Source organism: Phocoena sinus, chromosome 1, assembly GCF_008692025.1.
Source record: "Phocoena sinus isolate mPhoSin1 chromosome 1, mPhoSin1.pri, whole genome shotgun sequence".
NCBI classification, from domain to species: domain Eukaryota; kingdom Metazoa; phylum Chordata; class Mammalia; order Artiodactyla; family Phocoenidae; genus Phocoena; species Phocoena sinus.
In genome coordinates this window covers 103,356,982-103,376,328 of record NC_045763.1, presented here as the reverse complement: position 1 = coordinate 103,376,328, position 19,347 = coordinate 103,356,982, and the positions used below count along the sequence as shown (strand labels likewise).

At 48.6% G+C, this 19,347-nt stretch overlaps 1 protein-coding gene across 3 annotated transcripts in view; it reads right to left on the bottom strand.

Moving 5' to 3' along the window:
• Positions 1-19,347, bottom strand: part of VANGL1 (VANGL planar cell polarity protein 1) — a 77,735-nt gene that overhangs the window by 17,632 nt on the left and 40,756 nt on the right. For all 3 annotated transcript variants that reach the window (XM_032650965.1, XM_032650975.1, XM_032650958.1), the window contains exons 3-4: positions 18,571-18,703; positions 13,992-14,599 (exon numbers count right to left, since the gene is read on the bottom strand). In XM_032650965.1, coding sequence (XP_032506856.1) covers positions 13,992-14,599; positions 18,571-18,703 — 741 coding nt within the window. The remainder of the gene's footprint in view (positions 1-13,991; positions 14,600-18,570; positions 18,704-19,347) is intronic.

The window sequence follows — 19,347 nt, the reverse complement described above, 5'->3', positions numbered from 1 at the left end:
TCTCACAGGGCCAAAGCAGGGCTGATTTCTTTCAGGAAGCCTTTTCCAACCCTCCGGTCCCCACTGACCTGTCAGGGGAGTCACACAGACAAGGCTCGCTCTCTAACAAGCCCCGGGAAAGTCCCCCATGCACAGGGACACCTGCGGTGGCTTCCCCACGGTGCACGGTACTTGTTGGCTCAACCTGCACATTTAGGAAACCCTAGTAATTGCCACAGGTATAGGATCAGTTCTGAGCATGTATTTCATAAAACCATGGAGTTTCAGAGGTACAGGGGCCTCAGAGATGAACAAAAGCAAACCCTTCAACTAGCCCCAGTCTCCGGACCAGACTGCCTCTGGGGAAGGAGGGAGGCAAGAAAAACTGAGCTGGTGAGAAATTTGTTGCCTCTCTTATGACTACCACAGTCATAGACAAAAGACAGTAACCTGACTAAATGATCCTCGTGCAGAAACCCTGTATACAGGCAGGCGGAGCCTGATGTCCAGACTGACTGTGGACACGGCCACACCAAAAACCCATGAAAAGAGCACTTTCCCAAGATACGGAACTCTGAGCTCAATAATTACACCCTCCCAGGGAAATGCCCCTTTTCACAGACCACATATATTTGTGGAAAACAGCGCATGGATACGCATAGCTCATAACAGAAATTCACTTGAGACCTGCACATAAAAACACAAGTATAGGAATCCCAGATACGCCTAGAAAAGGACAACATGGATGATGGACTAGCCATGATCAGGACCAGAAGAAGTTGATGCTGTTCCCAGTGCGAAAGTAACCCCCTCAACTCTACTTGGTCCAAACTTGAGCTCGTGGATGAGACAGGGCAGCAATGGATCAGCACAAATGTCTGAGGGAATTCAACAGCCACGGCTGAATCTGAAACTCACCCTTGACCACGTTGCCTTACTGGTCTATTTTCTTTTCAGGACAAAGAGGGTGCAATGGGAAATGCTATGTCTAATCAGCTACAAAACATCTTCCAGGGTCAGCGACAACTGTCATACAAAACTGCCACGGCAATGGAGGCGAGGGCTCACCCTCGTGCTACATTTCTAAAACACATTTGGAGAGAAGCACCTCTGAACACAGTTCAAATTTTAGTTCATATAACTCCGAAAGACACGTCTTTGAAAAATAAATTCTGAAAAACAAAACCAAACTAATGCCCTACGTATCTGTACCCCCACAGCCTCTCCACTCTCTCTGACTGTGGGTCTAGGATGCACACTGTAAATGGTGCAGGCTCAGGGCTCAGAGAGCATGACCCTTGACTCTTCCATTTATTCTCTGACCTTGAACGAGTTAACTCATTTCTCCAAAGCTCAGATTCTTCATCTGTAAGATGAGAATATAACAACACAGAAAACCCTGCTATAACACGGTAAGTGGGCTTCAAAAGAGTCAACTGTATACATGTATTACTAAAAGGTTAATGAAGTGACTTGGGCCAGCCCGGTGAAGGTAGCTGGTGACAGACTGCAAGACCCAAATATACAGGTTTGGGCTGAGGTCTGGAGTCACCTGTGGTAATTGTCTCATGAGCTTAAATGTTAATGGGGACAATTCCAAATTCAATGACTTTCTGAGACTTCAACAGTTGGCACTGAGGCCAGGAAAAATACTGGAGACTCAGGAGTCTACCCTCCACCTTCCTATTTCCCAAGGAGAACCTGCCTGCCTGGTTTAGGTTTTTGTTAAAGATTAAATGAGGTAATATATTTTAAAGTGCCTGACCCAAAGCAAACGGCTTATGAATGGTAGCACCGTGAGCTTACGCATCTGTGTTTGTTGGGGAGGCCAATCTGTCCCCTATGTGTACCTGTACTGCCCTCCCCACCAAGGGCTACCACGAGGGCACTACTACAGGAAGTGAGCCAGGACCATTGCTTTCCTTAGGGACTTAGACCATAAAGTCGTGCTACTCTCTGTTTTTATGCAGTATTTGCTGCCAACTCTCAGCCTCCTGAAAAATCAAACCTGTAGCTACTGAGAGGCACCTGTGGTACAAAGAGTAGAAAAAGCACTGCCTTGGAGTCAGAAGGCCTGGATTCCTGCTACTCTGTAAACCATATAAGTTACTTCCCCTTTCTGGGCCCTGTCTCTTGGCTGATGATAGAGAGGGAATACTAACTACTGCATTTGGTCGTCGAGAAGAGCAAATGAAATACTGCCAGTGAAAACATTTATAAACTTACAGGATTATACAAATATAAAACAGTATCATATTACTAACGAGTCTGAGCATTTTGTAGCAAGAGATGGGGTTGGTTGTTGGCTAAGATATTCACACAGTTCCTGGACATAAAAGCATGACCCAATCTCCACATATATATATATATATATATATTTTTTTTTTTTAATTAATTTATTTTATTTTTGGCTGTGTTGGGTTTTCGTTGCTGCACACGGGCTCTTCTCTGGTTGCGGCAAGCAGGGGCTACTCTTCGTTGCGATGTGCAGGCTTCTCACTGGGTGGTTTCTCTTGTTGCAGAGCACGGGCTCTAGGCGTGTGGGCTTCAGTTGTTGTGGCACACAGGCTCAGTAGTTGTGGCTTGCGGGCTCTAGAGCGCAGGCTCAGTAGTTGTGGCACATGAGCTTGGCTGCCCCGCGGCATGTGGGATCTTCCCGGACCAGGGCTCGAACCCGAGTCCCCTGCATCGGCAGGCGGATTCTTAACCACTGTGCCACCAGGGAAGTCCCTCCACTTATGTTAAATCAGAAAATTCTTGAAATGAGAGTTTTAGTGTTCTCCTAAGCATAGACTCAAGAATTGAAGAAATCAGAGTCCATCTAGTCCCAACTCACAATCCAAGCACCAACTCTTTAAAACACCCCAGAAATCATTCAGCCTCTGCTTGAAAAGAAAATACGCTCTCACTTTGTACTGAAATGACCTTATTTTAAGTTCTACCCATTGGTCCACCCACAGCTTCCTTCCGCACCCAAGCCCCTCTTTCTTGTGAAAGCCCATCATATACTTGAAGAAAACAACTGTGGACATAAACCTCCTCCCTTTTAACTTTCCTATTTTGCAGATAAGGGCCCCGAGGCCTAAAAAAGTATGTGCACACCACCCCGCCCCCCCATACAGAGTTGTTTATTTCCTATTCATTCACTTTCCTCGGATCTGATTGTGGCTTCTGCAATTAAACTAGCACATGCTATTAAAATCAGAAATATTAAGGCTGGAAGAGCTCACCCAGTCAGAGGCCTCACATTCCGCAGCTTTAAGTTCTCCCAGAGCAGGGAGAAAAGGTGAGATAGGGCCAGGTGGGGAAGCCTTGTTCAGGTTTTAGCCACTTCTTTTCAAATGTTAATTGAGCCCTTGAGCTCTGTCAACAAAAACAGCTTTCCCACTGTGAAAAATGAGCGAGCATTTCCTACATACCAAAGCCCCACATAAACACTAGCTAGCCGCCTTTATTCTGACGGCCTGGGTATGTGCTGACAGGAAAGCTCTGGAGAGACCGTGTACTGGTCACAGAATGAAATCTGCAAAGGCCCCCCTTCAGGGTTAGTGTTCGTTATCCTGCCAGTCAACTAAGGATGCCAACATTCAGAAAGATTCTAATGACCAGCCTTGACCACTCCATCCAAAGGCAAGTAGGAATCAGGAGCACCTGCTAAGTCCTGCTAAGTCCCAAGTGCTGGGATGGATGTGAATGACACCTCAAGGGGCTCAGACTCCCGTCGGTGACAACCACCCAAACAGGGAAGTACAGCTGAGTGACCTGGGGGCCAAGACAGAGCATGTGAGTGGGGGTGGGGAGTGTCAGGTGAAGATCCAAAGTGGAGGCAAAGCTGAGTCTCAAAAGATGAATGATGGTCACACCATGTGGACGACAGCCTATAAAGCCAATTCCGGGCAGAGGAAGCAACGTAGGCAGACACAGGCTGGTGTTCAACAATCCACCTAAATGGCTATAACAAGAGCAATGGGGTCACAGCGCTGAGTCCTAGGACAGCTCTGAGAACCCTGATGGGGTGGGCTGAAGAGCATCTCCCCAAAATCTGCATCTACTCAGAAACTCAGAATGTGACCTTATTGGTCCTTGCAGATGTAATTACAATTAGTTAGTAAGATAAGGTCATACTGGTGTCTATATAAGAAGAAAATAGGACACACAGAGAAGGCCGTGTGATGATGGAGCTGAGACTGGAGGGATGCAGCTACAAGCCAAGGAGCCCCAAGGATTGCAGGCAGTGGCCAGAAGCAAGGAGGAGCAAGGGAGGGCTCTTCCCTGGTGCAGAGGGAACACGGCGCTACCAACACCTAGATTTCAGACTTCTTTGCGGTACGTGGGCCTCTCGCTGTTGCGGCCTCTCCCGTTGCGGAGCACAGGCTCCGGACGCGCAGGCTCAGCAGCCATGGCTCACGGGCCCAGCCGCTCCGCGGCATGTGGGATCTTCCCGGACTGGGGCACGAACCCGTGTCCCCTGCAACGGCAGGCGGACTCTCAACCACTGCGCCACCAGGGAAGCCCTAGATTTCAGACTTCTAACCTTCAAAACTCAGAAAATTGGTTCAAGTCACTCAGTTTGTGGTCCTTTGCCAGTAGCTGCAGGAAGAGAATACACTTGTATTTAGGGAAAGCAGGATGGAGGCAGGTAGAGGGCAAGGCTGAGCTAAGGTTAGGTGGCCGAGGCGCTGCATGAATGGCAAAGGGGAGAGGGTGAGGAGAGAGGAGGAGGGAGGGAAAGGTCGGTGGGGGCATGGGGGGTAGCACAGAGGGTGAGCCAGCTGAGAAGACCCAGAGAACAACGGCCGTAAAGGAGCCTGGGTATCACGGCCACCGCGTCTCTTGCTCTTTAAGGCATGCCTACCCAGTAGGTGAATTTTAGGCCGGAACCCAGGTCTTTGAGACAACTTGAAAATGCAGGATCCAAAATGAAAGTTGACTCAGCTTCTTGGGAAAATTCCCACCCTGGGAGAGAGCTTGATGCCCTCGGTTTCACCTGACTGCTACTTCTCCCCAGGAGAGTCAACAAGGGTTACATCTTCCTGAATGTGTGGGTTTCACTGCTCCCTGGACTTGGAGATAAACTGACTTTGTGACCGAGGGTCAGGAGCATTTGCAGTAACATTCGTGTGAGTCCCAGAGAGGCACATATAATTAGCCTCTGAACGTTGCTGCCACCTCCTCTGCTGAGAACCGGACACACGAGTGTTCATACCTCCTGGCCTTCCTGTCCTTCAATCAAAATGTTTGTCTCACAGCTGCATTGGGGGCAGTAGCTTACACAAGTCCTGCACAGATAACAGGCAGTGATCACCTGGGAACCTGAGGTCAGGGAGTGGCAAAAACTGGAATCGGCTCCTGTTTACTGACAGGTCTGGTTAGGATGCAGGAAGATCTGGGAGAATGGCAGGATGTTCTGGGACCTTCCCCTGACAGACCGGGGCGGTGGGGGGGGACACACGTGGCTGCCTGAGATCTTGAGATGCGAGGCCCATCCTGAGAGGGGACAGTGGCCAGCGTCCCTGTCCTGCTGGGGAGGCCCATGGAAGCCCTTCTCCAGGCCACATGGATTCTCCAGGGACCCAGGTTTGCCGGCTCCTCAGCTTCAGCGACCAAGTTCTCTGAATTGAGATTCGAAAACTGGCAGGTGTCCCTGGACGAGGCTTTGAACACCAGCTGCAGACAAGCGCTACAGGGGATCCCCATTGAAAGATAGCAAACAGAGACCAGAAGCCGCATAGTCCTATGGGGGAAGGAGGTGAAATGTGCTATCTGGCGGGGCACACAGGGTACTTCTCCAAGCCCTTTGGTGTCCTGCTTTAAGTTCCTGCTAAGAAAGTGTAACCTGGGAAACACCCTCTCTAATAAAACAAGCAAAGTCACACTGGGAGGAGACCACGTTGCCAGCACCAGGAGTCTGTGAGCACAGAAGTGGCCAACAGCTACATACAACGCCCTGGTCCTCCTGGTCGCAGCAACTGAAAAACGAGAGGTGTGTCATTCCTCTAGGCTGCAACACGGAGAGACCACCGGGTGGTTCTGAGCGTGCTGACGACACTGATGAGAAAGCCCTCACCTAGGGGATGATCCAGTCATATCTGGCTGTCCCATGAGAGAAAGATGCTGGCAGACCCCTTGCGCTGGGAGGACCTACGAGATGTGCTTCCCCTCAAGTGGCAGGTTTGGCTATGGCCACATCTCCCCAGAGAGCTCGCAGCCCACTTCCAGGCCAGGGCACAGGCCCCTCCCACAGGATCCAACCTGGGCTGCACCTGCCATGCCTGCAATGGGAAGTCGGCCTTCCAAGCTTTAAATCACTGAGCTAAATCACACCAGATCAAAGACGACCACCTGTTCTGGGTGCCTTGAAAAGCAGATTTAGATCAGGACCAAGAGCAGCCCCAGACCCACCCAAGATGCTCGGCTGGCCTGCTCTTATCCAGCCTCACATCCTCTTGACACCGGTACCTCTGGCCCTGGGAGGAACCGCAGGCACCCAAATGGAGAGGTCTGGAGGCCAAGGGCAACCAGTCTAGCCAACGGATCTCTGCTCACAGAGACCAAGCGAGGCCAGTATGGGGCAGGACAGGGAAAGGGGACCCTGTTCACTTGCCCTCTTGAGTGTTAGTGTACCACACACACTGAACCAAATCACACCCATCAATCCATGCGGGAGCGTGCAGAAAGCCAGGCAGGCCGAGGGGCAAGTCCTTGGGAAAACAGACCACACACCACTCCAGTGCGGATCCACCACCTGCCGCCAGGGGCGGGGGTGTGGGGACGGCACCATGGAAACCAGGTTCACGTCCAGGGCTCCGTCCCGTACTCTCCGCCTCGGAGAGAGGATCTGTGGGCAGACGCCGTGCGAGGGCAGCCTTCCCAGCTGTGGCTGCTGCCAGTAGGCAGCTGAGCAAACAGGCCCACAGTGTCCGGCACCTTCCACTCTCATTAAAGCCACTTTTAACAGGCACCACGGGGCCAAACCACAAACGGCAGCTCTGAGCCCGCCTTCGAAATTCTCCCACAGGAGAGCAGAGCCTGAGCAAAACTCTGCACACGCTACTCTTTAGCTCTTACTCATTTTCATCCTTTGTCTCCTTAGGGAGTGGGGGTGGGGACTGCTAATGTCTTTACTGAAAAGCAGCTACGCAAGAAGGCACATTTCCAAAACTGAGACTGCATGGGAAACCATGATCATAAAAAACATGAACCAAGACCTTTGGCGGTCATTTTAAAACACGCCCTCACTTCACAGGCGATGGAGTCAGGCCCTCCCGCGACAGTTGGTGCCGGTCTTGAACGTGGGAGGGAGGGGCCCACAGCCCAGCGTGACAGCCAAGCCTGATCAGTGGGGTAATCACCAGCTTTGATATCATTTGACCCAGAATCACAGACGCGAGATTTCCAGTGGAGCTGGATATATCCTGGCGTTACTGGAGTAACCTTAACCTCCCCAGGAGACTCTCCTTTTCACACTTCTAACTAGAAAACCAAAGTGCCATCGAGAGAAACAAGGCCCCCACTCAAGCTGGGAAGAGGCAGGCGAGATCTGGAGAGAGGACAATAGGAGCTCTGTTTCATGGGGTTAAGCTCTGCTCATTGATCCGTGGTTTCCTGGGGCTTTAGGGTCAAAGGTCACCAGGGTGCCTAACGTTCCTGTCTTAGCTCGGGCTGCCATAACAAAATACCAGAGACTGAGGGGTTTAAACAACAGAAGCGACTTTTCCTACAGTTCTGGAGCCTAGAAGTCCAAGCTCAAGGTCTGGCCAACTCAGTTTCTGCTGAGGACTCTCTCCCTGGCTTGCAGACGGCTGCCTTCTCACTGTGCCCTCACATGGTATTTCCCCAGTGCATGTGCACCAGGGGAGAGAGCGTGCAGGCAAGCTCTCTGGTGTCTCTCCTTCTAAGGCCACTAATTTAAAAGATCTATGAACTCCCTTAACCTTAATTACTTCTTTAGAGGTCCTATATCCAAACATAGCCACACTGGGGTTTAGAGCTTCAACCAATGAATTTGGGGGTAACATTCCACCTCTGGTTCCCCCAAAATTCATGTCCTTCCTGCAAAACATAATCCCACCAAGTTCTTTGCCATTTTATTACAAAGGTCACCTTTTCTCCATCATCCAATAACATGTTCCTTGTTTCCTCATTTCTAGCTATGAATTTTTCAAGGAACACATTCAGTCTGTATTAGTTCCTTTTCAACACAATGCTACAATCATACATGATCATAAATTTCCACTGTTTGAAAAGCAATCTAAGAATCATTTCTTCTAAAGCATGGGTGGGTTCTGTGATCAGTAATCAGAACTTTGATTAAATGGTCCACAGTCAATGCCAATTTGTAAGATACTTTTAGTCTCAATGAATGAAGCATTGAGTTAAAAAACCTGCTGGCTGAATTAGGTACAGTGGAGCTTCGGCAATATGAATATCTTACAGAATGGGTCACTGTGAATAGACAAGTTTCCCAGAGGACTGAGACGAGAGTTAAATCTGCTTTTGTGGTTTCTGTCCTTGCTGATGACTACCAGCTATCACCCTCCATTGATGTTCATGTACCTCCTTATAGCAGCTCTTTCCCTGACTTGAAATATGTTACTTCTGGACTCTTGGAGACCTCAAAGTCAATAATTAAATTTTTTAGAGCTCTAAGAATATGCAGACTCTGAGAATGAGGGCCTGAGGCTGTTGTGGGAGCCTGCCACACAGTGAACCCCAATGAACCAATGCTTCCAATATCCCCCACCTGGTGCAGTCTTTGCCCCTTAAATCTGGGCTGGGGCTCTGACTTGCTCTTAGAAGAGGATGCAGTGCAAGTAGTACTGGCCGAGTTCCAGGCCTAAGCCTTAAAAGAGAGCTTAGAGAGCTCTGCTTGTGTGTTCTTAGGAGCCCTGAGAAGTTGTCTAGCTACACTAATGAAGACACTACTCCCCCAGAGGGAAGGCCCTCTGGGGAAGGAGAGAACCACAGAATACCTTGGACAAGAAAGCAGCAAAATCCCAGTGGAATCACCACATGACTGCACCGGGACCACTGGCCAGACCAGCCAAAGAACCTCCCAGCTGAGCCCAGCCCACAGAACTATGAGAAATGATAATAATGTTGCCCTAACTAAGTTTTGGGGTGGTTTTAACAGCCATAGTTAAAAGAGGTCTTCTTCGGCAGGGGGACCCAACCCCCAGGCCACAGACCAGTAGCGGTCCTCGGCCTGTTATGAACCGGGCCGCACAGCAGGAGGTGAGCAGCGGACGAACGAGCAAAGCTTCATCTGCCGCTCCCCATCGCTCGCATTACCTCCTGACCCACCCCCCCGACCCCCACCACCGCTCACATCCGTGGAAAAATTGTCTTCCATGAAACCGGTCCCTGGTGCCAAAAAGGTTGGGGACTGCTATTCTTCAGGACATGTGACAAACAGAAAGTTAAAAATGTTTGACCAGGGGACTTCCCTGGTGGCGCAGTGGTTAAGGATCTGCCTGCCAATGCAGGGGACACGGGTTCGAGCTCTGGTCCGGGAAGATCCCACATGCCACAGAGCAACTCAGCCCGTGTGCCACAACTACTGAGCCTGCGCTCTAGAGCCCGCGAGCCACAACTACTGAGCCCGCGCGCCACAACTACTGAAGCCTGTGTGCCTAGAGCCCGTGCTCCACAAGAGGAGCCACCGCAACAGGAAGCCCCTGCACTGCAACAAAGACTAGCCCCCGCTCACCGCAACTAGAGAAAGCCCGCGGGCAGCAATGAAGACCCAACGCAGCCAAAAATAAATTAAGAAAAAAAAAGTTTGACCAGACAAAGGTTCAAACCTACTTACTACTGTGGTTATAAGGCAGAGGCTTTGTTTGCTGAGCAACTGAATAAAAGAACCAATGGAGCTAAGGAATGACCGTAGAGTGGGTGCCGGCCATCTCTGACAATCCTCTTCACACCCTCCTTTCCAGCCCTGAAGCTATGATTTAAATGAGATAGAATAAGGTGTACAAAAATATCTAGCACCCAGCCTGGTTCATGGTAAGCGCTCAAAAAATGCTTACAAGTCCACTCATGCATTCTTAAAGCAGTGATATGAACATGAACACATCTGTTCAGGGGCACCATGGTGAAACGGTTAAGATCATTCTGGAACCAGCCTGGGCTCAGATCCTGGCTCCCACAATTACAAACTGTGTGGCCATAGACAACCTACATAACTCCTCCAAGCCTCAGTTTCCTCACCTGAAAATGAGGGTAACAGTGCCTACCTCACAGGATTGCTGTGATGATTCAATGAGTTACATGTTAAGAGCTTAGAAGGTGCCTGGCACATGTTAAGGTCTATGTCAGTGTTAACTGGTAAGGTTTCCATTGTTGTTGCTTTGCTCTGCATCTTGGATTCAGTCAGTCAATTCCACTGGCTGCTATGCTCTAATATTTACAGGATTTACCTTTAAAGACTTCAAAACTGAGAAATCATTAATGAGGATCATTAAATGTCATTTTAAGTCTCTTTTTTCTTCTGGGTTTCTCCCCAGATACAGTCAGATCAAAACCTAGTGCTTGGTGAAATCCTGGAAAAGTTAGCAACTCATTGCGAGAACTTGGCCAAGAAAAGTGACACGTGAGGTATGTGTGGAGAATTACGAACCCAATGTGCCAAGACCCCAGGATGCTGCGGAGAACACAGGGACGGAGTGTGATGCACAGGAAGGCGCTGGTTCCTTGCGGTCTCAAGCAGGTCCCTGAACCTATGGCTCGGGGCCCTCAGTGGTAAAGGGGCGACACCACTACAGCACCTGCCCCCACCCCTGACAGCAGCGAGGAGGGGAAAGGGAGACATCCCTAAGAGCCCTGGTAATCCCTACGGCACTGGGCAAAGGTTAGGATGTATCTTAATCTACTTTGGGGTCTCACTTTGTACAACTGGAACATTTTACATTTCTGAAAGTTTTCAAATAAGCCCAAACTCCCATTCCTGCCAACAAGCAAGGTCCCTGCAAGTACCTTTTATGAGAGCTAAGGAGAAACATATTTTAAGACACTAAAGAATAGATATTTTTCTGACTATTCTCAAAAATAGCTCAGTTGACTTTATAAAATCACCTTTGAAAACAAAACAACAAAAGAACTCACCATCGCTCTGCATCTCAGCCCAGTAGGCCGCTGCTCCGGGGAGGGCCTTACATAACGGAAGAGTAGACTGGCCTGATTCTGGGAGGGTCTGGGGATGACCTGCTATTCTGATCCCCGGGAACTGCTTTGTGTCTATTCCAATTCCCCCTTCCCTCCTGTTTCGACACTTTACAAAAGGGCTTAGAAGTTCTATTTCTGATCCAGTGACTCTTCCAGCCACCGATGGATTTAGACCAGATTTAGCCCAAGGCTCGGCGGGTGACAGGCCCACAGGGGCCAGCAGGGAGAGATGGGTCCCAAGCCCGCCCCAGATCTCGCAGCCTGGCTGTCGCATGGGTGGCTGGCCCTGCCCGAGGGCTCTGGGAGTAAGGACACCTCTCCTTCCCTGGCCATCTTTCCACCCCACAACCAGGGTCTCCATGTGAGGGGCAAGAGGGGCCTTATGAAGGCAGGAGAGGAGGAAAACAAATGGTCCTGCAGAGGGGCTGGAAGGAAGATATGGGGCCACCCCCGGGCCGCCTTCCATCTCCCTGGGGAGCTAGGGTGAGTGGCTTCAGGGATAGCAAGTTAAGGACTAGGCAGCTGTTTGGTCATGGGGAGGACAACCCTGAGGGGTCCGCGGCAAGCCCTGGGCCACACGGCACTGTGGGCCCTGCGTCTCCTGCCCAGGTCTACGCCTGGCTGGCGCAGCCACGTGGTGAGGAACCGGGACGACCCACAATTTTCTGAACATACCGTGGCACACTGCCCTGGGGCTGTTTTGTGTGTCCCCTCCCCACCTCCACCCTGATCCAGCACGCAGAGCAAGCAGTCCTAGAGGGAGGAGGGACACGGGAGCCCACGGAGGGAGTCAGCCCCACTGCCTGGACTACCTAAAGTGGGAAGACTCCCTTCCCTCTTCCACCTCTGCAGGTGGGATTCACACAACTAGAGCTGAGCCAAAACACAAAACCACGGCAGGCCTCGCTACGGGCCAGTGTATTAACTACTTACATTTACAGAGTCCCAAATGTCACTCATCTCTCTGTGACCAGAGCTGGATTTCTCTCCACCCTCCTGACCTTTAGCAAAACCTGTCCAATCCTGAGACAGATGTGTGGCCGGGCTTTATCTCCGTCACTGCCTGAAGTCCACCCCATCCTCCTGTGTTCCCGTTGCCCATTCCAAGGCCAGCGTCTGCAACTATGCACTGCACAGTGTGGCACTGGTCCCCCTCCCAGGAGTTCCGGGATACAGCTTCGGAGGCAGCCACCCTGTGTCAATGGAGCCCCCAGGTCCGGGCTCTGTACGCAGCAGACGTTTAATGCAAGTCTGCTGGTCATTCTCCAATGTAAAATATGGGGAAAGAAAGCTGCCTGAGATGGATAAGCAGCAGAGACTTACTTGCCTTCACAGCCCCTCTGGCATCTGCAAAGGACTCAATGCATCTGATTTCGCTGCGTAGAGCCTGTGAATCAGACGTCGATTCCCTCCAAGGATCGGTCAAAGTGGCACAGGCCTTGAATGCTAAACCACCCAGTCCTCAGGCGGTACATCTGAGCCAGAGGAATGAAAGAAGATTCGTGCCAACACCAAGATGGTTCGGCAGTATCACGGACTCCAAACCGGGGTTGGGTCACCTCCCCGGGCCCCAGCCAAAAATATGACAAAGCCCACTGTTCTGATCTCCACTAAGGTGCCCTTGCCATCTTGGCTGCTTTGCAGTATCACAGCAGTAATAGCTACAACCAACAAAGTGCTTACCATACGCCAAGCAGGTTACACACGTCGACATACATGTTGATGCAGAGGAGGGAGGAGAGCCCTAGGAGAGGACAGTGTCACACATCCCAGGTCATTCTCTCATCCGGTAACCATCTGAGTGCCAACCGTGTGCTATGCTCTAGGCCAGGCACTGAAGATGCAAAGAAGAGTAAGACACAGCACCTGTCCTCAGGGAGCCCACAGTTTGTGGAAGAAAACACAGAAAAATAGGCCAATGACACCAAGTGAGAGATGCCATAATGAGGGCATTAACTTAGGTCTGGCTTCATGGCGTCTAGGGGATCCTGAACAAAGCTAGTCATGTTCTTTTGTATAAATTACTTAAATTCCCTAAATCCCCATCTCTTCATCTGTAATACAGGGATTAATAGTACCCACACCAAAGAGTTCTGTGAAGACAATCTATACAAAGTGCTTACTTCGGGGTACATAAAAACAAAATAAAATAAATAATGATGATCACTCTTTTAGTTAACCACAAAATAATTGATTTTATGCACAGATTTAAAATATGACATCTTAATGTATTTCTAACTTCTTCTCACGCGCATACATTTTTAAAACGCTCAACTCTTCCAAATTTGTACTTTGAGTCTTTACTGGAGGATCACTAAGGTGACCATGTAAGTTGTTGCCCAAACCAGGACACTTCTGAGAGTGGGGAGAAAAGGAATGATTAATAATTCCACTGGGACAATGGGGTAAACCAGATGTACCATTATGAACAAAATGGAACCGCTGATGACTCTATCGTTCACAGGCCAATTTCCGGGGCAAGGTCAGCAGCCATCACTAAGGCTTCCTTTCTCCATCATTTTTAAGAGCTGCCAACAACTTTGGAAATAGGCCCAACAAAACTCCAAGCTGGAAGAGAGCCAGCACCTGTGCCACCCCATCTAAAAATCAGGAAAGTCAATGCACATGAACAACCCCACCTCCACCCTGCCATACACACAGCCACACACACACACACACAGCCAGCCACACACCACACACACACACACACACACACACACACACACACACACACACACCCCTCCCAAAACCTGAAAAAAAGACTCAGAGCCCGGTCCTGGCTCTTGGCACCTGCCGTCACCCCTCACTTGTTGAAGACTAGCTGTCTTCTAGACGATCCCCCTCACCTCAGGTGTCCAAAGCTGTAGAAGCGGGACTCGCCATCAGTGGAGCGGACCACCTGCAGCGTGAACATGGGCTGCAGCTGTCTGAGCTCCAGCAGGACAACGGCCAGGTAGTGGATGAAGAGGAGGGCGTCCACGAGGGAGACGGCGTATTGCACGATGCCCTGGTAATTTCGGTCCCGAGAGTCCAAAATGCGGACCCCGTAAAAAAGCCAATAGGAGACCACGAAGAGAAAGATGAGGACCAACAAGAGCGCACGGAACACGAAGATCCGCGGCACGTCGGCTCTCTGCTTGCGGAAGAACAGAGCCCAGGTCCCAATGAGCAGAATCAGGAGCTTGAATGCCATGGAGATGAAGAGTCCCTCGCAGATGGTGCCACAAGGCTCCAGCTCCTCCCGCCACAGGATGGGGGGCAGCAGGATGAAGGCAATGGGGGTGAGGAAGACCAGGAGTCCGAGCACCGTGGCAACGGTGAGGCCCAGGTAGCGTCTGCAGTCCAGCCCCACGCTGTCCTCCATGTCCTTGCTGATGCGGGCGATGTCCTCCTGCGAGATGCTATGCTCCGAAGTGCCTGTGATGGCCGTGGTGGTCTCCCCCCAGTTGTCATCCTGACAGGGAGAGAACAGTGAGGATGAAGAGCCACATGGCAGGTCACGTGTAAAAGCCACAAAGCCTGCGGAGGCACAGGGGACAGGGAGGGCCCACCTCCTCCAACCAACCCACATGAGTGGGCTTCCTGGGAAATGGAGGCTTAGCTCTTTAAATAGAGGAAGTTTTTAACTTTAACAATTTTCACTGAAATTTTTCAAAATGTATTATATATCTACCTTTTCAAACAGAGAAAACATAATTTGACCTGTTTGTGTGTTTGGGTGATTCGTGACTACAACAGTGATTATCATCCACTGTGTTGGCGTCCCTGAGAGGCTCGGGGATAGACGATCCTGCTGTTAGACTACCGTGTGCGAGCGCACCTACCGCCTAAGGAGAGAACCCTCTGCACTTCCTTCTTAATTCACGGCTGGGCGATAAAGCCTTACTTTAAAGCCCAACCCCTGAGTGGGGAGCGTTACTGCGCCCTCCAGGAGCTCTGAGGAGGGAAGATCTTGCACAGGAGGGAAACTTACATGGCTACATACATATCAAAAGCCTCCTGTAGTCGGTACGCACATTTTTTAAAACTCCATGATGTTTTCCGTAAGTATCAAGCAATCTGACAACATTTCTCATTGAACAAGCTAAGCAGATGCAAGTATCTCTGGCCAGGACAGCTCAAAAATTCCTCCCTAAACACATGTTCTCATGGCAAACTAAACATCAAGAGCATAAAAATACTGAGATTGGGCTTCCCTGGTGGCGCAGTGGTTGAGAGTCCGCCTGCCGATGCAGGGGACACGGGTTCGTGCCCCGGTCTGGGAAGAGTCCACATGCCGCGGAGTGGCTGGGCCCGTGAGCCATGGCCGCTGAGCCTGTGCGTCTGGAGCCTGTGCTCCGCAATGGGAGAGGCCACAACAGTTGAGAGGCCCGCGTACCGCAAAAAAAAAGACAAAAACGAAAACAAAAACAAAACTGAGATGACTACAATGTGTGCCTTTTACTTTCTTGCTTTCACTGTCTCACTTTCTCTTGCTTTTTAAAGTCTGAGGTAGTGTGGAGTGATTGTCTCTTCATTTAACATGATCCAGTTGCCAGGGTTTTAAACAATTTCTCTACTTCTCTAGCAACTACGACATCGTTCCAAAGCAACAACAGAGCAAGAAGACAATGAAAAGCCACATTGGGTCCAAAGAGGTTTTTGCCTCAGAAATTTGTGTACGTGACTTAACTTGGAAAAAACAGTCAGCCACGGTGGTAAGTTGGGTGCAACTAATGCGTAAATACCAATTTAGAAAAATCTAAGTTAACAGCTGAATCAGCAAGATAGAGATCTCGAGATCTCACAGCCAAACGATAACCTCAAATCTAGTAACAATCAAAAAAATTAGGATTCATGAAACGTATAAGCTATGGCAAGAAATAGTGGTGGCGGCAGGGAAGGTCTGGACCTGCGAACAATAGGTCTTCAACTCGCAAAGTTACAAGTATCAAGTACTATGAGGGAAGTTACTAGTTAAGGTAACAGCCAGAAGCAACCGCTACTCTCACTGCTGGTAGAAGTTTAAAATGGTACAATCACTCTTGAAAACTGGTCTGGTAGTTTCATATATAAATGTAGATTTACACTTAACTGTATGGCCCAGCAATTCTACTCCCAGATTTTTACCCCAAATAAATGAAAACATATGTCCACAAAAAGATTTGAACCAGAATGTTCTTAACATCTTTATTTTCATGCCCAAAACGATGCAACCCAAATGTCTGTCCACCGGGAGAATGGATAACAAATTGTGGTATATTCATACACTAGAACATTATTCAGCAAAAATAAAAAAGAATGAAACACAGCAAAACATGTATGAGCCTCCAAGTTATTATGCTGAGTGAAAAAAAAGTCCAAAACAAAAGAATATGATTCCAATTATATTAAATTCTAAAACAGGCAAAACTAATCTACAGTGATAGAAATCAAAGCAGGGCTTGCCTTAGAGGGGTTTGGGGGCAGGGATTGACTGGGAAAGCATAAGAGAACTTTCTAGAGTGAAAGAAATATATCTTGATGGGAGTGTGGGTTATATGGGTTTATTCAGCTATTACAACTTTTCAAACTGTACACTTAAGATCTGTTCATTTCTCTGTGTGAATTTACTTCAATTTTGAAAAAGAAAACAACACAAGCACGAGAAGAAACAGCCACACATTCAAAGATGGACAACTTGCTTTAACATAAGGTGAGTTTACAGATCAGTAAAGTCACTTTGTAACACTCTTAGTGAAGGCAAATATTGGATTCCATGTTTTGTATTGGGCCTAATATTCAGCTGATGATCAGTGTTGAAATAATGATCACTAGTACTGTGGTCACTTTGTTATGTAGCTGATTTAGCTTCTCACCCTTTTTCCCGCCAAAGAGTTGCTAACTAAATCCCCTGTCCATTTTAAGAATATGTGCACATCTGTGCCTAAAAAATGAAGATATCCAACAATCTTCCCAAGACTGAGGTTCTTAGAAGAGAAAGGATCTTAGATCTTCTATCTCAATCCCCTGCATTTTCAATGAAGAAACTGAGGCCCACAAAGGTTGTGAATGCCCAAAGTCAAGTCACATAGCCGCTGAGAAGTACAGCCTCCAAATGCCCACTTCAATGCTTTTCCCTGGTGTAAACACCAACGGCTTCCTAATGTAGCTTCCTAGAGAGCTACAAGATGTAGAGAAGATGACAGACAAAATGCCTTCACGGTGGGCCACCAGCACCTCTGAATTCACATCCAGGAGGAAACTGACCCCTGCAGCACTTAAGGGTGGCCCCGTCTTAGGATTGGCCCCATCCATCCAACCATTCCTCTGGCCCTCTGGCTCTCCATCCCTATGACTGCCCCAGAGCCAAGGCAGGCTGTGCAACAGTAAGGACTAAAGGCATTTACTTACCACTGAACAAACCCCACATTCAACCACAACTGCAGCTTTGGCTTCTCAGAGCATCTTGCATGCTCTGAAGAATTCCAATTTCAGTCCATATATCTGCTTATAAATGCACATCTGTTTGTACCCATAGGTACACACAGATACGTGCTTATCTATATCTTTACAGCTGTGTGGGTACACATCAGTTTATTTGGGGCTAAGGCTAGACATGCATATACTTCAAGGGGCTGTGCAAACATGTTTCTGAGTATAGCTCAGATGTTTATTCAAATCAAGTAGACTGTGAGACAGTTGGGACCCAGAGAGAACACACACAATGTTTTAAAAAAATTAATAAATAGTCCATACTTTAAAATTGGATGATTTCACATAAAATCCTAACTTCCAGCTTTTCTTAAATATTGCAAGACCCAGGAACACTTAATTCCTGCATTCCTGGTGTTTCCTTGACAGAGGAAATGCATTCTCCAGGTGCCAGATTCCATCACTCCATGCCACAGCCCTGACACTGACATGCCACACAGATTGCTATTTACTCCCAAGCTAGCCTGATTTATTTTTGCCTCTTCTGTGTAACCCAGGGTCTATTTCACTCACCTATGTTTCCCTAGCAGGCATCTAAGTGTATAGCTCCAGGTTTAGTGAGGCTTCGTCTGGGCTGTCCTAACCTCTCAGCTCTTCTTCCCAACATGACTTAGGGTCTCTGGAGAGCGAGTTTCCTTCTCTCTTACACTGTTCTACTTTGGAATGAGTCTCCAGAGCCTGCAGCCTGCAACTTTCCCTTCTCTGCTCTGTCGTCAGCCTTGCTGGCTTCTTTTCAACACCACTCAAAGGCCAACCAATCACACTTCAGAAGAATCCTCAAGCTAGCCAATGGTAGGTCAGGCTGTCCTTAGACCAACAAGAAACCACAGGATATAGATAAACTAATTAACATGCTAGAAAAATAAAGATAAAAACCCAAGAGAACCTATTACAACAAGACTTAGGAAAACATTTACAGAAAAGAGGCTTGATTGAGTGCCAGTGTACTTACAGACTGCCTTTGATCCTTACCTGAGCTTCCTCCGTCCGAGTAGAATCATTTGCCAACAAGGGCTCTCCAGTGGGAGCTTGAATGGTGACAGATTTTTCTGACCCTCTGCCATCTTTATTCCGGGGTGATTTGTGCCTCTCTCTATTTCTTTCCCTGAAAAAAAATAATAAAAGATAAATCCGCTAGCACATTTATGCCATGTTAATTAACCCTCATCAAAACATGTTATAGGACTTCCTTGGTGGTGCAGTGGTTAAGAATCCACCCACCAACACAGGGGACACGGGTTCAGGCCCTGGTCCGGGAAGATCCCACATACCGCTGAGCAACTAAGTCCGTGCACCACAACTACTGAGACTACGTGCCACAACTACTGAAGCCCGTGCACCTAGAGCCTGTGCTCTGCAACAAGAGAAGCCACTGCAATGAAAAGCCTGTGCACTGCAACAGAGTGTACCCCTGCTCGCCGCAAGTAGAGAAAGCCCGTGTGCAACAACGAAGACCCAACGCAGCCAAAAATAAATTAATTAAATTAAAAAAATATATTGTTAAAAAAAAACGTTATAAATTTCATTTTGAATTTAAGAAACTTCTACACACACACACACACATACACAAACACACCCATCCCACCCCCCGGCAAAGAGTAAGCTGATCTTTACTCCCTACCTACTGTTTTCTTTCTGCCACTCCAAGACCCAAAAAAAGACTGTCAATTCTTCTCTATCAACAGTGACCATATTTTTTCAAAGCCTAATACTGTGAACTTTAGAATTTCTGTAGGTAAGGCACATTTC